At 35.3% G+C, this 19,693-nt stretch overlaps 1 protein-coding gene across 3 annotated transcripts in view; it reads right to left on the bottom strand.

Annotated features, from left to right (window-relative positions):
- LOC134673309 (uncharacterized) overlaps positions 1-19,693 on the bottom strand; it is a 317,469-nt gene that overhangs the window by 13,046 nt on the left and 284,730 nt on the right. For all 3 annotated transcript variants that reach the window (XM_063531277.1, XM_063531274.1, XM_063531275.1), the window contains one exon: positions 7,137-7,249. In XM_063531277.1, coding sequence (XP_063387347.1) covers positions 7,137-7,249 — 113 coding nt within the window. The remainder of the gene's footprint in view (positions 1-7,136; positions 7,250-19,693) is intronic.

Below are 19,693 nucleotides of genomic sequence, written 5' to 3'. Positions count from 1 at the left end.
GCGCCATCATAACTCGTTTGTCTATGCACTTGTTATGCGTCTTTTCATTATTCACCCTATTGTTCTGCGGAATTAGATTCCGCGGCAGATACGCGTTTTTGTCAGCCATATTAGATTCGAACACGGCGTTTCTTTGGCTTGTAAAATGAATTGTTTGAGTGCTTTGCTTATGCGTAGTAACTGAAATGCTGCAGGTATGTGATAGCAATTATTAAAGGTAAATAAGTATGTGTATACTGTGTGTGTGCAGGTATGTGTGTAAGTTCCTGGGTAGTACCAATGAGATTTTCGGAACTAATATGTACGGAATATCATTTGATATTTACCACTAGCATTTCGGTGAAGGAAAATATCGTGATGTAACCAGCATACATTCTAAATTCAAAAGCTGTATATGAAGTCCCCAATCCGCATTGTGCTAGCGTGGGGATTATAGCCCAAACCCTCTCGCGCATGAGAGAAGGCCTGGGCCCAGCAGTGGGACGTATATACCTCTAGGGTGAATTATTATTTTAAGTATGTAAGTTCACACGTGCGGAATATAACGGCGGTTTTTAAAATATAAAGAGGACGAACGAGTAAGCTTCAAAAGGAAATGAAAAAACTTACTTTAGCAAAGTACTTTCGCTTCTACGAGAATGTAGATAGGGACTAGGGAGTAAGTAACGTTAGTAAATAAATAGCAAACTTTGAAAATATTTCAAGATATCGAGTTGAGATCTAGCTGTGGGAGCTATTCGATGCAAATAACTTGAAACTAATTGCTTCCACTGAAATTCAATCGAAATTTTCCATCAACTAACACAATGGCGGGAAACGCAAGAAATCAATGTTATTTATTACACAATAGGTCGCGGGCACCATTCCGCGTTCCTTATATAGGTTTCCTATAGAAATTACTTCAATGCTAGGATCCTCTAGGACTTTGATTGAAATATAGTCTAGTATACAACCAACGGGATATGTCATGTCCTTCAGTTTCTAATAAGTGTATGTGTCTGGTTAGCAAAAAAAGGTGGGTTCCTTTATAAGGTCTTTGTTAATTTTAAGGTCACCAATTCCTTTAAATATATTTTATATTTTTAAAAAGTGACATTCGTCTGTGAAAGTGTAGTGCTTACGTTACATAGTTACCTATACCATTTGTGTATGTTTATTAGTTACTTACTTCCATAACTAAAAATGTAGAATCTAGGAAAACACCTTTTCCTGTTTGTGAAATATAAAATTCAAGAGAGGCAATAAAGTCTCAGCAGTATTGTTTCAAAATATGATTATGCGTCTTTTAGACCATAACATGCAGAAAATATGTTTAGACTTAACCCACATTTTTAAAATTCTACCTTCGTCCGCGATTTTTATGACTGTACTTTAGAAATGCAGGAAACGCGTTTGAAATTTTGTTATGAAGGTCCGCTTTAACTAAACCAACGAGCATTATTTCGAGTAAAAGAATTTACAAGACTTTAAGGGTGTCTTGTAAAATTTGCAGTAGGTAAGTTCCGCTAAAGGCTACATTAGTATGTTAATATTATTTGACGAGAAAAACTTTAATTTAATATTTTCAATATTAAATAAAACATGTTACATTTCACTTTAAGAGTACCTACAAAATCTATGCAAAAGTACTTATGGAAATATAAATAGGTAGGTACTTATATATTTCAAAGGCTATAATTTGTATGTATAACTTAGTAAGTGTTATAATTATAAATTATATAAAACGAGAAGTTAAAATTCCACCCTGATATCACTTTTCACTACAATCGATATAGTTCAATTGAATCAGCCCCGTGCTAACCGAATTTCTCAACTTTAGCGCAATGCAAGCAATTTTCGAGTGGTTCCGCTGTTTCAAAACTGCTGGAGCCTTTTGCCTTTCTTACCTGCTTGCAAAGTACAGACACTCAGCCTAAAACAAAGCGAGCGCTGGTAAATACCCCATTGTTTTGAACCCCCAGTGGAACTCGAGGGCACCTCAACGAGTTTATGCGAGATTTTTTTTCTGAATTCCCCCTTTTTTTGAGGGTCGTTTACACTTCCTGAGTCTCGAGTTAAAAGCTGAATGGGATTTGCAAAATAGTCATAAAAGTTGTTTGAGGATTCGGTGTCGGAGGGGCCGCGATTGTTTTGAATTTTGTGTTACTCTTTTTGTTCGAGTAATGCTTTAATGTAGATTTAATTAAGATGCTAGAAAGAGGGTTCTTGTGGTTAAGAGTGTGAAGAAACATTTGTGATATCTTCATAACGAAATACGTTTCAAGATTTAGCTTTTTGTTATAGTAAAATCTTAATTGCTTCTTCTTTTTTTAACAAAGTTTTAACACATTGCGGAGTCAAGATTGATTAATTAAATCATATGCTACCCAGCATATAATTTAATTAATTACGCACAGCACGATTAATTATTTTAAGTAGTCGCCATCAGATATATCGGAGCAGCCGAGGTGCTCAAAAATATCTGGACACGACTCGAGATAGAGACGCGATTTATGAGCGCCTTGGCCACGATATGCTGGCCCAATATTATAGGGTTGTATGTTACATTTTCATGATAATTGAAATTCAACTTAAATGTCACTATATGACAATGTTCAAATGTCAGTTCGATAAAAGTGAAACATAGAACCCTGTAATATTGGGCCAGCGATATATGATTGCGATTGTAAATATGGTCGGCTAATATAGTTGTGAAATCAGATAAACGGTCTGTTTTCTGTCTGTTACCTTAGACTCAGCCGCAAGCTGGCACTCAAAACAGCACAGTGCGGTATGTCGTTTGAGCAATTTGCGCCGAGCACCGGTTTATGGACCAAAGACCAAGGGGCTCGGCGACAAAGGGAGTCCGAGTTCAAAGAGTGCCCACAGCTTAGTGCCGATTACATTACATGAACTTAAGAATGGGCGTAGACATAGTGTGTGAAAATAGCTAATATCAATATGTGTTAAGTTAAAAAATATTTTCTTTTTGAATTTTGGATTTCAAACTACACTTAATCCATTTTATTTTCTTAATATAAATATAGTTCACGAATAAAAAATGTCGTTTTAGTGACCCGTGGAGGACTTGGACTAGAATTATTTGGGAGGTCTTGCTTGATTTAGCTGAAACCCGTATGTACTTACACAATCGAAAACTATTTAGCACCCTAGCTCTCTGACCCAGCGTTGGGATAAAACGGCTTATACTTAATAAAACTATTTAGGGTTGACAAATAAAAACCTATACATGAATAAACGTAACGCATATAAGTTTGCGTCAATTAAAATAACAAGATTATCAATAGTTAGGTTGATGGTATTTGTAAAATACTGACAGCTGTCAATATAATATTTGCTGAGAATTTTGCACAAAAGTATATCGCAACAAAGCATTCAAAGATTAAATCCCTTAATCTAGTTACAGGTTTATATTTTTATTACTTTTAATAACACCCATTTATTTAGTTTAGCTTTAATATGTATAGTGGAGACTCGAAAATGATTGCAGCTACATATTTTAAAAACAATACATGGTCAATGGACATACATGCATATAAATTAGCAGTTCACATACACAAAAGAATTGAATATTCATCATATTTACAGTAGCTTTAGCGAAGTGAGACTAGAGCGTGCGCGGGAGTGGCCACGCTGCGCGCCGATTGGTCGGCCATTTTAGAATTGGCCAATCAGAGACAAGAAGCAGCGTGTAGTATAATTTTGGCATAATTAGTCACGCACCGAGTAATGAGGAGTTTGGTGAAGAATAGTTTTTGCTTTGTCTCTTTTATCGCTATGCTTTGCAAGTCATTTGCAAGAAGGGTTTACCTACATGAATAATTAATATTGTTAGCCCAACCTATATATAGACTCTTTACCGCGACACATTGTTTTAATAACGTTAATTGAGCAACACGCCGTATAAATAAATCAACAGTGAATTAGCATTTAATAAATATTTAAATTTATAAAGACAGCAAATTACTCTATTAAATTATCAACAAATTAAAATATGTAAAATACTTAAATGCAAACGTTTAGATTCTGTTTGTGTAAATAAAATGAACGGTGTTTATTTGAATTATAGTCATTGAACTAACACTTTCTTGAAAAGAGAAAGACTGAAAATGTACATAATGATTTTGTAAGTTAAAATTGGAGTTTTATGATTGACAAATGTCAATGCTTATCGAATTGGGCCAATGCCGTAAGCTTTACAATCAAAGCGTAATTTCATAGGCTACATTTAGTCCTAAGCAATATCTTTCGTTACAAAACTATTGTTAAATTTTCTTCTTAAGTATTCCGCCAGTTTTTTATTGGAAGAAACATTATCTGAACGAAACCGTACGAGTGTGCGACCTTTTTCCGCCTCACAAAAATAGTCACTTCTAACCCTTGAAAGTTGGAATATATCACAAGGAAACTATAAATAGAGCAGTCAAAGTATTGACAGTGGGATGATTTATGAACAATAAACACATCCGTATGCCACCGTATTGTTCTAAAATAGACGTAACTGCTTCCTGGGTAATGAGGGAGCTAAACGATCGCTGTTGATTTTATGAGGCTGCGGTTGTGACATCGGTGATGTATGGTTTGTAGTTTATATTATTATCTCTAATTAGAACGATCATATTTAGACTAGACTATGGTACCTAAAGTATGTTATGTATGGATGAAGTTACTTCTCGATATTGTTTGTTTAACATATATTTACTTTTACCCAATTTAGGGAACAACAGATGCAAGACAGAGTTAGACCAATAAAAGTCTGCAGAGATTTTGACAGCGCACGCAGTGCCAGTGTTATTACACTGACACTACGTTTATTGGTCTAACTCTGTCTTGCATCTGTTGTTCCCTAAATTGGGTAAAGTACGTCATAATTTCATAGAAGTTTGACGTTTAAAATAACACCTGCACTGCGTATGCTGTCAAAATCTGTGCAGACTTTTTTTGGTCTAACTCTATCAAAAACAGTCTTGGAATGGAATTCAATGTTGCAAGACTTGTGTCACACAAATAGGTTCTTTTAATATCACTCACGAGTCACGATTGTTCTTCAAAGTGAAATTGCGAAAGGATAATAATATTATTATAGATCATGTACAGGTAAGTACCTCGAGGAATGAAGTTCACCTTATTTCGTGTAATTCTATTTAATCAGAGTTATAAAATAAATATGCAAAAATCTGACTGTACGAGTCAATATTTAACAAAAAAATAGGGAAGAAACATCAATCCGATTCAAAATAGGTTCCCACCATTGGTTAGGATAGCGTAGGTGCATGGCATAAACTTGAACGGATATTGAAGTATTTGAAGTAAAAGATCTGGCCAATTTTATGTACTTTTAGATACCTACAGCATGCCAGTTTTATGGGCACTACGGCCGAAGGCTAAATGACACATCACTGAATGATCTCTTGGGGTTTGCGGCGGCCACACGCATCATTCGTAAATCTTTTATACACTAGTAAAGACTGGAACGCGTATTCGGGAAACTAGATAATCACAAGATCTAGAGACGATATAGAGATCAACTAGATTTACATTAGATATCGACTAGATGTGACTTGGATATCTAATTAAGTCATAACTTGTCGAAATCGTTCAAGAGGACCTCCAGAATCGCGGAAACGTCAAATTTGACATATCTAACTTACAAATGACTATATCTTCTCGGTATCGTATCTTATTCATCTCTAGATGATCTCTAGTGTTAAAGTTAGAATAGGGCCGTGGATGTATTTTATCAGATTTAAGTCTTTTATTTAGTTTCAAAATGTTTTTCAACTTGCCATTTCACAAAACTAACCGCATAATCAATGGAACTGTTAAGTTCTAAACTGAAGCGTATTATGTACGTAAGTAATATACGTTAAATTAGAATATGTAACTAAACCAGCTACTTATATGAACTAAAGGGTATCCGGTATAAATTAGCTGTCAAACTATCCGTAATATGACGACACGAATATTGTGACTCGTCTAATTACACTACATATATGGTGGAAATCAAGCGAGGAAGCGGAATTACGCTATACAAACCACAATAATTCGAAAATAAATACACGGGAAAGCCGTACTGAAATACAGTGATAATGTTGACATTTTAAGAAAACTATTTAGTACCTAAGCGATATTGTAATATTAATTTTATTTGCGTAAAGAAGTTGATTTTCTAAAACTTACTTCTCAGTCAAGACGTAATAGTTGTATAAAAAAGAGTATTTACAAACACACATGATCACCGACAGTTGCTAACATTTTTTTTTAACACGCTTAAAGGATGATTCACGTTAGATCGGGCCGTGTCCGGGCCGGAGCTTCGGGTGCTTAATTTTCTATGACATAGGCGATCACGTGATGCTTTCCATAGAAAACGATGCGCCGGAAGCTCCGGCCCGGACACGGCCAAGTCTAATGCGAGTCATCCTTACCAAGAACATTAATCTTGTCCAGACATAAATAATAATAAATACCAAAGATCGAAAACTAAAAAAAGTTATCTTTAAAGCGTGTCAAGACGTCTTGTGTTACTCGCTACCTCTTTACCCAAGAGCCGGTGTCACATTTCAACTCTGGATTAAATCTCGAATAGGTGACAGGCCCTTCTAATCAACTTTCTCGAGCCATTGCCTCTCCGTACGTATGTGACGACGGTTTAACGCCGATTAAACTGTCACGGGCATTGTCGACGAGTTCCTTTAGCTTTAACTGATGATTGTAATTCGTCTTTAAATTACACTTAGGCACTAGCGAGTTATTTGGATGGATTAGATGATTTTGAATGTTTAATTTCTTTAAGTTTAAATTGAAATATCACAATTTCAATGTCTTAAAATTTATATTATGTTCATTTGTTATTAACAATACTTTATAGCGCCCCACACCACTACATTAGCCAATTAAGGTCTACAAATGTGTAAGTTTCTCCTATAACGGGTACACTCAAGAGCCATAAAAACTTGCATGGGAACTCCATACAAAGCGACCAGTTTCCTTTGCCTTAATTTATTTTATAAGACCCAATTCTCGGACGATGCCCAAAATTATGTTTCATGGTATGGTGGCTAACTTTTAGCATCAGTTACTCGAGCCGAAAGAAGAAGTGGCGATGGTACAAGTAGGTGATAAAGATGACTTACTTCCAAACTAGGATAGCACCAACGAAGATGCCAAGGACCAACACGATGGAGCAGAGAGCGATGACGGCGGAGGTCTGCAGTGACGGCCCGCTGTGGTTGTACGCGTCTATCTTCTGAAACACAAACATTTTATCTATCAGACATTGAACTACAAAGGCCGAGCCACACTGTATCCCATCCCGTAGACATCCCTAAAGCCAGCCGCACCGCAATTCACATGCGAGTTTCATTACATTGCGGTATTTAGTTGGTCGGCTGAATTGAATGCAACCAATAGTCCTAAAATCGCATACGACTTCACGCGCCGTCTAAATCAACCCTAAGGGACGTCACACCGGTTGCGTGTTATATGCTTACGGTGCGGTGTAATTTTTCTTACAACGATTCAAACATTACAAAGTGCACGTGCTCTTGGTTGTATATGCTTACCTACACAAGTACGCATTGAGCATAATCACTACACATTATTAAACAAAGTCTGTTTGTGTGTTTGTTTGTATGTTCACGATAAACTCAAAAAGTACTAAACGGATTTTCATGCGGTTTACTCCTATCAATAGAGTGATTCTTGAGGAAGGTTTAAGTGTATAATTTGCTAACCCGTGCGAAGCCGGGCGGGTCGCTAGTCAATACATAAAGTGAAACACTTCACTTTATTTAAGAATTACTAAAAATACCCTGGTTGCCAAATTTACCCAAATTGCAGCTTTTCTATCATAAATTTTATCGAGCAAAGATATTACAAAGTACATTTGCTTTATTGTGATTCTAAGAACCGTAAGCAATAAAATTCAAAATAAACAAATTCAGCTAGTACTTGGACAATGGCCAATGTTTCGATAAATAATGTAATTGCTAAATTGTCTTGTAGTAAAAAGCATGGTTTCATGCCAAATCTAGTCGCCGATCGGACGACTTTTATTATTTGAGTCATTAGTCTGATTTGATACAATCCAATTAAGTAGCTTTCACGATAATTATTTTCTGTATTCTTCTTTTCGTCATATTTCAGATTTAGCTTTTACTGAATTGCAAGTAACCTTCTATAACTAGGTAGGTCAGGTAGATTCGATTTCGAACTAATTTCTAAAGATATGACGAGAATTATAGTTAAAATATAGGGTAACCATCTATTTCTGATGCTTATTGTACAAAAAAAATCACGGATGTAAATTGAGAATATACAGTTACCTACTTGAGTTTTTTTCATGGGTAGACCTACACTTACTTAAAAACTAAAGATATTAACATACGATTCACTCACTTGTATAATAGAGCAATAAAGAGACAATGCCAACGGTTGCAAGTGAATTTGAATCAGGACTCGACTGCTTTTTGCCCCAAACCCGCAGCGTTCGAAAATTGCCCCTTCGCAACATTAAACATAACAAAGCCCTAAATTATCTAGGGGCGCTTTTTCTACCGGGCAAAGTTAATAACTCTATTCCAATTTCATTGCTTGTATCTATTTCCTTTATTCTATAACTTAACACATACGCCATGTTGCGATAATTATAGGGCAGCTTAGGAGGGTGCAAGGTGTTTTGGGACTGGTGTTTGTATATTAATATTCTAGTGTAAGAGCGTCACGCAAACTTATATAAAAAAGGTAATTCAACACAATAGAGTTTTTTGTTCCAACTTCCCCCTCACTACCCCTAAGTGGTTCATTTTTATATTTTTTTCTCGCTCCCTGGAGGACGCACGTATTGTATTTTTGTTTACTCAGTTTGGGTAGGATTCGATATTAGAATTCTGTTCATAGGTTCATATGAAATGTTGGTCACACTTTGGAAGGCTCGACGAATTTTGGCAAGAATCAGTTTTCTCATGGAATTGAAAGCGGTCGATTTGCGACGGCAAGCAATCGTAAAAATTACTTTAGACGGAGAAAATAAAATAAAAACAAATCTGCTTTCGCGTATAAACCAGCAATTTTACTCATGAAAATTGTTTGATACTGCGTTTAGAGTAAAGTTTTGATTGCTTTTATTTAACTTCAATTGTTCTCCAGTTTTACTGCGAGTTTTGGTTTACTTGGCACATAAAGGATGTTTTGGTAAGAGCTTGGTGCTTGGTGAGTTTTAAATACAATTCACCTATAATATAGATGCAAATCTTGTTAGTAGAATCAATTTTTTTATGAGAAGACATCCCTCGCGCCTACTTTTTTCAGCCGCCTTTTTCTACTGACAAGATCTGCTTGACCAACTATATATTTGAAACCCATATTGTAACTTCTTCTTTCCATGCCTCTTCCCATTATTTGGGGTCGGCCCTCGTTCTCAAGTGCCAGGACGGTCGATCCTGGGTTGTCTCTTTGAAACCCTGGGTTTCAAAGACACAACCCAGGATCGACCCATATTGGAACGTTTGCGTTTCAACATTATGTGCGTTATTCGGAAAAGCACATACACGTTCGTATTTCCGCTGGTGTAATTAAAGCGCACACACAACATAATTATTATGGGCAGTGAAAGAGAAATGAACTTATTATTTGTATTAATTGGGTAGATTATATCAAACTAGGGCGTACTCGTGGAGTCAACATTGGAAATGATGGAACACGTAGCTTGATTAGCCAAGGAATTAAAAGCATAGGGTGGAACAATAAATGTGGCTTCGTTTAGTTCACATTAAATGTTTAATTTTACAAACAGTTGGTTTGATAATGGAGACGGATGAGTGATAGGAAGCACAATTACTCTAGATGCTAGGGGAGATAATTCAAAAGGGGTCACAGTTTTAAAATTGATAGTAAAACAGGTGATATATTGGATTAACAGCTTTGAACTCTTTTATTCATATTTTCAAAAAAACAGTTGCTACAACTTCATTATAAACGACAATGTATCTTTGTAAGGTTACATAAAAAAAAGCTACAGTTGACGTAGTCTGCTAAAACTTGTAAGTAGATATGGTAGCTACAGGTATGAGCCAGACTAAATTAAGATATTGACCAAGACATTGGATATAGTTCTTTAATTCTTTATTACTTCCTAATACTTTAAGCGACTCGAATCTTGCCATACGATTAAATAAATTAAGATAAAGAGTTTGACATATTCGTATGTCGTACTTAATATTTTTTCTACAAAAATAAATCATTGTCAATCAAATATTTTATATTGACATGAATGGAGATATACGGAGAGTTAAACGAGAAGTTGCGAGGATTCACGAGACCCTGGCTAGGGTTCATCGACATTGCGTTTATAAATAATCACGATAAGCATCTAAGCGCATGTCCCGATGCGCATTAAGCTAAGCCTGAATAAGGGACATCAATTTGTCAAAACCTGGCACTATCAGAACAGAAATCCGTCATCGGTCCCAAGACGATCTATCGGCGCATATCTCACAATCTTCCAAACAACAATATTGGGAAAAAAATCTTCAAAAACTACATTCAGAACGGGTCTCCGACTCGGCTTATCGGGCTGTCCATCTTCAGCCAGTAGCCGATTTGTCAATGCTCCGCTGTTAATTAATAAAAAGTCTTTCTTTCGAGAAAAAAATTGAATAAAACCTTAATTAATTTGGGTCGGCGCACGGCGTGAACTTTTAGGTAAATTATTATTATCGCCGCTTTAAAACTTTTGCAGTCGAAAAGAGGTTTTTACTTGGGATGTACCGACTAGTCGCCGACTAGTCGGGATAGCCGACTATCCGGCCACATTTGTAGTCGGCGATTAGTCGGCGACTAGTCGGCAAAAATGGCCGATTAGTCGGCACTTTATTAGTGAAAGAGAAACAGACAAAAAGAAACCAACATTCAATATTTACCATATGTTTTATGTCTATTTTACCAAAATACCTATTTAGGGTGTGAAAACTTTGGTTCATATAATTGACCGTTTGATCGTTATCGTATGGTGGTGGCGAGGTGTTTTCCTCTACAGGTCGATCTTAACTGATTCTCGTGTAATTTCATGGCCAAGTTATACTTAAAGGATTTTATTATAATTCAGTTTTTGTTTTTTTTTAATGGTGGAGCCATGGGGAACTTTAATATTAATGTTATTGCAAAATTTAGAGACTTATAAATAGGGCACGTTACTCGTATAGACGCTGACCATAGGGGATAGGTTCTTAACTGGCGACTACGTACGAGAAATAGAGCCTTGGAAATACCTCCTACAACAGCTGACGGTCTGCTCAGGATCGCAAAATAAAAGAAAGACAGAAATTGAACGAGGATTCATGTGATAGGTCCTAGAACCTGTAGAGAACATCTTTTAGCCAAGCTACTATATGAATAGCGCAACCAAAAGAGCAAAACTATTGTTTTTCACCAGAACTTACACGAAACTAATGATCTGGCCGACTAGCCGACTAGTCGGCCGACTAATCGGCCATTCGAGCGCCGATTAGTCGGCTAGTCGGCTAGTCGGCCAAATCAATAGTCGGTACATCACTAGTTTTTACTTATTAAAATTAAGATTTTGAGGGGAGACGGATAGGACACAAAAATCAAAAAGTTTTTAAAAGAATTTAAAACGCGTCTTGTTAAACGATTTGTTTTAATGACTAGTCTTAAAATAATGCGACTCAAACGTCCTAATCTACATGAGGACCGGAACAGAAAAAAAGTCAGAAATGGAGTTGTCCAAAGATATGCGCATTTAGATAAGGCAAAGTTGCAACCTCATCTTGAACAATTAAGCGAACAAATATACAAACAAAGTTTGTTGTCTTGAAGACGCCCCGTGACGTGGGTAACTTTGTGTTCGTCTAGTGGAGTACAGGTGAAGGCTTGGAGTGCGCTTGACTACAAAGAATGTTAGTTTTTTAATCTTTCATAACAGACTTTTTTAACTTTACCTGCATAATATTTGTTTACGTTAAATAAATTTGAGAATGTATCGCATTGTGATATTTGTATTATAAAACTGTTTGGAGTTTTTCATCCTTGCGATAGAGAAGTTAGATAAAAAGAAATGACGAATTCGGATGGCATGTAAATGAAGACACCAGTGTGGTCTAAATTTAAAAAAAACATTAAGAAGACCGCAAAATGTTCCTTAAAAACCAGTTCATAAAACGATCACTGTATATAAACTACTATATCACGATTTAAGTAGCTACAACTACATTATTAAAATATTTTTATAAGCTTCCTGCAATAAATCAATATCGGACAATAACGTCATACCAGTCGTGTGAGATCAATAACCGTGTATTGGATACGTTTTTAGGGTTCCGTACCCAAAGGGTAAAACGGGACCCTATTACTAAGACTTCGCTGTCCGTCCGTCCGTCCGTCCGTCCGTCTGTCACCAGGCTGTATCTCACGAACCGTGATAGCTAGACAGTTGAAATTTTCACAGATGATGTATTTCTGTTGCCGCTATAACAACAAATACTAGAAACAGAATAAATTAAAGATTTAAATGGGGCTCCCATACAACAAACGTGATTTTTGACCAAAGTTAACGTCGGGAGTGGTCAGTACTTGGATGGGTGACCGTTTTTTTTTCTTTTATTTTTGCTTTTTTTTGCATTATGGTACGGAACCCTTCGTGCGCGAGCCCGACTCGCACTTGCCCGGTTTTTAAGCAATAAGTTCAATGTCAACTGGTACAGAATTGGGAAAAAATAATTCGCATTCGCATAGCGAATAAAATTAATAATTGTTGCCATTTTAAGTTTTACGATGTACTAGACAGTCCCCGCGATCTCACCCGCGTATAGGGTTGCCATATGGAATAATTAAATGTCCTGATAAAAATCCTGACATATCTTGTAACAGAGATTTGGCGTAGCTTGAACTACGCCCCGGCGGCGCGCTGCGCTCTGCTGTGTACTGTAATGTGGATCTGTATCAAATAACATTTTTTATGAGGTCATTCCTAAAAATCCTGACACTTGGCAAGTCCGGCCGCAATCCGGACAAAGGGTCACAAATCCTGACATGTCCGGATAAATCCTGACGTATGGCAACCCTACCCGCCTACTACCTGTTAGTAGAACCTACCTGTCAGTTCAACTGACTGAATTTTAATCGTAGGTAAAATTATAGTTTTTATTTTTATTTTTAAACCCAAGATATTCCAAGTGTTGCTTCTGTAGGTACCTAACTAACATGGCTTATTTTAATAATGACTTTGTATGGATGGTCGAGTGCAAATATAATCGTCAATTAACATGTAAAAGCAGGGTTTTGTTTTGTGAATTACATTGTTTGCTCTTTAAATATTTTGTTAATTAGGATTTTAATTAATTGCAAATTATTTACGGTTTCCGTAGTTAATTTGAATTGTTCAATTTAAATTGTAACGAATTTTAAATGTTAACTATTTGTTTGCTGTTTAACTTGTGACTGATTGAAGTTGTTTAAATAATTAATTTTAACACGTTTTTCAATTAAAAATATCAGCGTATTACTCTTATAAAAAAATACATATCCTGTAATAAGACTACACAAAACAATAATAAATGCTTTATAATTTATCTAATTTTTAAGCTATATATGACAGGTACGTACAGTCAAAGAATTTAATTTACTACCCATTTTGTACTTTGTCACAGTGACAACCGTATGAGGTCTCTAGCGGCTTTCATATTGATTGTCACTGTGACAAAGTACGAAATGGGTCGGAAATTAAATTCTTTGACTGTACCATTGAGCTGCAGTAGTAATTTTTAAACTACGTATAAAATTGACCGCTTTTAGATAAAAATATGATTATCTTTATACAACTGAAAAGGGTTAACAGAAAACTAATAAAAACAACATAAAATGTAACAGCGAGTCCTCAACACGCTTAAAATAAGAATATTTTATTAACGCTCGTCGTTATCGCCTTTCGATGTATTTTATTGGACCACCCGATTGTTCTGCGAAACCGTGACGAATCAACAGTCTGAATACAGCTTAGATCAGCGCGGTCAGTCCATACAAAATGTCAGAATATGTGAAGGACCATCGTAGAAAGAGTACTAAATAGTTCATTTAGTGAAGAGACAATGGAATAGTAGCTTCAATTGGTCAAGAGCGAATTTGTTGCTCAGATATTATTGAAATATCACATAAACTGACACCATGATGAAATAAAGTAAACATAGTAAGAGCAAAATGATTTATAATATAACACATTACAAACTCTTAAAGTGTACTTAGGTACAAAGTAAGTAAGGTAGGTAAGGTTCTTATTTAGATAAGAACCTTTTGTTTAAAACTGATTCTAACATCAAACATTTATTCAGCAAATAGGCCACAGGAGCACTTTTACATGTCAAACTTTACAAGCAATAAAAATAACAATAAATACAAAATTCCCCATGATGAGAATCTCGTGAAGGCCGAGAAGGACAAGTCCAGCAAGTACCTAGACTTAGCTCACGAGATAACCGCCATGTGGGATGTTGACTCGACGATCATTGTTCCTATAGTCGTGTCAGCGAACGGTCTCATAGCGAAGAGTCTCGACCAACACCTAGAGAGACTCTCGCTGGGTGGTTGGATCAAGGGTCAGATGCAGAAGGCGGTAATTTTGGACACGGCGCGTATAGTACGTCGATTCCTCACTCTGCGGCCCTGACCACCGGCAGCTTGGGCCCTGCCCCGCTGCCGGCGGCACCCTAGGTTAGGTTTTTTATAATGTGTTTATATGTATTTTTTATTGTTTTGTAAGTGTTTTTATATTTTACTTTCATATACATATTATAATTAACCTACAGTACCGGTCAAAAGTTTAAGTTCACTCTGTAAATTCGGTTAAATGAAGCTATAACACAATGTACTAATAAAAGTATTTAATAATCTTTTATTACATAATAAATTAAAGGTAATTCTCTAATTTAAAACCACAATTAAATAAAAAAGATCAGTTTTTGCCAACTTTAGACTCTTCAAAATATCCGCCTTTTGCTTTCAATGCTGCCATACACACTTTCGGCATTCGCGTAATTAGTTTTTGCAGTGTTGATGTCGAAATTTTATTCCAAAAAATGTATAGGTATTCCCAAAGCTGTTCTTTATTAGTTGGCCGCATTTTTCTCACACTCCTGTCCAATTCATCCCATAACAACTCAATCGGATTGAGGTCGGGCGATTGAGGAGGCCAATCCATATATTTTAATTCTTTTTGGTTCTCTTTGGATGAAATGTAGTTTTTGCACAACTTCGACGTATGCTTGGGATCGTTGTCTTGTTGGAAAACAAAACCTCTGCCTACAATCCGTTTTCCAGATGGAAAAGCGTGACGTTGCAAAATGTTATGATACATTTTCTTATCCATTATGCCATTGACTCTCACGAGATCACCAACTTTATCACCCGCAAAGCATCCCCAGACCATAACTGATCCTCCACCGTGCTTCACTGTTGGCATCACGCATTGCTTTATCATTCGTTCGCCTACTTGTCGTCGAACATATTGACGACGTCTCCCTCCAAAAATTTCAAACTTCGATTCGTCAGAAAATAAAACTTTAGACCACTGTTCAGACGTCCAGTTTTTGTGTTTCTGGGCCCATTTCAACCTCTTAACTTTATTCTGACTACGTAACAAGGGTTTTTTGGCAGCAATACGACCTTTTAGACCATAGTTTCGCAGACGCCGTTGCACTGTCGAAACCGATACTCGCTGTTCTCGGGTGGCGTTGAGTTCTTCGCAAATTTCTGGAGCAGTTAGAGTACGTTGGCGTTTGCTCTGCACGCAAATAAATTGGTCTTCGCTTTTAGACGTGACTTTTGGCCTACCTGATCGAGATCGACTGCAATTAAGACCGGTTTTTTGTTTTCGTTTCAAAGTACTCACGACAGCGGTTTGAGAAACCTTCATTTTTTCAGCGATTTTCCGCGTCGTGTAGCCCTCATTTGACAGAGTTACAATAACAGCACGAGTTTCGACACTAAAATCGGCTTTGCGACCCATTTTAAATGATTTCTAACTTCACGAAATCTCATAGGAAATACGGAACAAAAATATTAAATGGATCAAATTTTCCGAATAACATAAAACGATTCCTCCAAGAGGTATTTTTATTGTTATTTGGTAGTAGTGGAAACAATTAAACGTTTGAAATTCAAAACATATTCTATATTTGAACATAATTAAATATGATAACCTTATTTCGCAGAGTGAACTTAAACTTTTGACCGGTACTGTAACTTAAGAAGAAAAATGAATAAAGAAAATACAAAAAATAAACAATTACACATATTGAATCAATTAAAATTATAAACGCAGCTTATCATCTTAGATCCAACGTCGTACTTGAAACAATATATGTTTTTTATAATAAAATACGCCAACACCAGGTCAAAGTGGCCATTCTGTAGCCATTCTAAGTTATAATTCAGAACACCTACGGTGTTTTCCTTATAGACCCAAGGTGTCCGTTTGGAGTAGTCAATTAATTTTAAACACATTTATGTCTTAATCATCTAGTTAGGACCTTAACAGGCAATAAGTTGTTTTATTAAATTCCGTTGAAAGCCACAAGCCTATACAAATTCATTGATGCCACACGTGGTGAGACGCGATGACTAAAAATGTCTTAACATTTAAACCTTACTCATCTGTACCATTAGTCGGTTGACGAAAAAAAGTATGCAGAAAAATATACATATCAAGAACAAAACTTGATAAGTCTAGTACTTAGACCAAACAATGAAAAATGTACCTATGAAATGTAACACCTTTTATGTATACATATAGTCACAATAAATATATTATGATTGTGATGGCTTTACCAATTCGTTTTATTAGATTTATTATTTTTTATGTTTTAGGCTTTATGTATGTATGTATGTATAAACTCTTTATTGTACAAAACACAAAACACAAATTTATGGCACAGGATAGGCAGTACAAAGGCGAACTTATCCCTTTAAGGGATTTCTTCCAGTTAATCTTTGAGTAGATGAGAATTGAAGAAGAGCGGTAGACAAATATAGCACTGAGTACAATAGACTAGAGGAAAGTCAATCAAATTATAAAAGAGGGCGAAAATAAATAATATAAGATAAAATTTGGAATTAACAATATAACAAATATATAGAATACCTACGTTAAATATAATAAATATATAATATCTATAGTCACGAACTAGTTAATTCCGGTCCGATAGCCACAGCTTTTTTAACTGCCCCTTAAGCTTTACCAACTGGTTTTATTAGATTTATTATTTTTTATTGTTATAGGAACGTAACTGTGTGTATCTACTGTATGTAACCTACTCATTTTATTGTTGATATTTTAGTCATTAAAAAAATCTATAAACAATCGTTGTTTACATGTCAACTGTTATAAAGTAAAAATCTTAACTGTAACATTATATCATAGCTTTATGTAGCCAAGCAGCATAATTAAAAAAAAACCTTAATGTTACCATCAAGTTTTTTGCTTAAATGTTAATAAAAACGAGCGTGCACTTCCATAAATATTAACACGCAATATTTCAACCGAAACCGTTTCTTTTATTCAAATTAATTAGTCCCAAGGCTAATGTTACCAAAGCATTAACAGCAAAACCTACAAATTTGGCGTAAAATTTGCGGTTGAATCACAACATCCAAATTTCACGGTTAACAAATTGCGGTCAGTTATTTCTAACGAATAGTTGCGTCTAAATTTAATCCAATTAAGTTAGTTTAACTGGCGGTCTGCGTTAATAATCCCTTATTAGAGTGGTGTGACATACATCATCGTTTATTTTAAATTAACTTTGAATAGTTTTTTGGTACGCGTAAAAAGGATTATTTAGTACTAGTGCTCACAGCTCTGTATGAGATTCAGTTCTTTTTTGCTCCATTAACATGGGTAGATTCTAGAACAACATTACAAAACACACACACACACATACACACACATATATTACACATACATTACACACACAACATTGAAATCGGTTGAGTGGTATATCGTGAGGCAACTGAGACATTAATAACTTTCGTTAATATAAAATACGTAAGTACCTACCTATACATTAGTATATGGATAAAACGGTTTATTCAATAAAATTCCAGACTTTACGGTTCAATGATTACTTTTTATTGCGACGCCTTTGATGATTATTCAGTTGAAACTAATATTACCCGTGAACACATGAATTCCATTAATATTAATCAAAGATAATATAGGTATATGTAACGAAATCAATGATTTGAACAAAGTGGTGACATTTACAACGCATAACATAAAGTGCCATTTGTATTGGTTTATTTATTGGAAACATTCCTATATTTACCGATATTAGGAGCTCTTGTATACCAGGTGGCATTACTTATAATATTATTTTAAGGGAAAGTATCAAAGCAAGCATTAGAGCAATAAACGTCACGTACATTGTGAGAAAGTTATTGCCGGAAAAGAACAGGCAGTAGGAAGGCGAATTCCGAAATGATATTTATTATAACTACAGATAAAATATTACCTTCTGGTTTAAGTTTTATTGATCAAATATATTTTGTAGAAATAATCATAAAATAATGGACTAAAATATAACCAAACAACGGCATAGGTAGTAAATTTTTTAATTACCCGGGAAATTAAATTTGTTCTTTTTGTGTTTAAACCTTATGAGGTATTTAATTATTGTAGTTTTTGTTTTTCGTTACTAACAAAATAATGTGTCCTTCTTACTAATTCAAATAAACAAGATGTGAAAACACTCGTGTTCAATAATAATTGAGTTCATGATCATCATTTACATATGAACAGATGCTGACCTGTCACTCAAATAATATCACCGGAGTGAATCCACGCATGACTCAATGTAAACATACATATCCATATACATTATACATGCCTATGTAAAGTCATGTATCATCTTAGTCAGAATTAGCAGAACGGTGTTAAATGTGGAAACGCCGAGTGTTACGGCAAACACGCTTTAGCAACGGCAAATACAAAAAGTAAAGAGAAAGCATACGCGATTGTAAAGTCTGTTATCCACTGTGAAAAGCAGCATACAAAAAGACGCTTTAAAAGCAATTGTTTTTACAGGCTGACTAGAAATTAGCATATTGTCTCATAACGGGATGACAAGACCACAGGTGTTATGTAACCAACTATAGGTAGTTCGTTTTTTAGCATTAGAAAGAAAGTAAGCGATCTAGACGCTTTTTAAAAATCAGTGCCTATTACTTATGAAAGCAGAAGAAAATAAATAATCGTATTAGATTCATAATTGTTACATATTTGCCATGACTTATTTTTAAAACGTGTTTTTCAATCAATGGACGCATCAAGATTGTTTACCTTGTCTCTAATGCTAAAAAAAACGAATTATATTAAGTGATACTCCAGCACCTAACTTATTCTCTTTTCCAAGAAATTTTAACGAAAGCTCAAATTTAAAACAATATATGAGACCCGGAAACGAAGTAAGATAAATATATAAGCCAATTGAAATTTATAATGAATTACATTCCGAATGGATAACGGAATATAATTATCATCAACGATAATTGGGTGCGGTAGGCATTTTGGTGGACGAATTCAATTATTTAAATTTTGTTGTGAAACCCATTTTATTTTTGTTTTATTGAACGTTGGTAATAATTTATATTTTAACAAATAAATCTGTGCATTTTTATGTATTTT

The sequence above is a fragment of the Cydia fagiglandana genome, chromosome 18, assembly GCF_963556715.1.
Source record: "Cydia fagiglandana chromosome 18, ilCydFagi1.1, whole genome shotgun sequence".
Lineage (NCBI taxonomy): Eukaryota > Metazoa > Arthropoda > Insecta > Lepidoptera > Tortricidae > Cydia > Cydia fagiglandana.
This window is presented reverse-complemented; position numbering and strand designations above follow the sequence as displayed.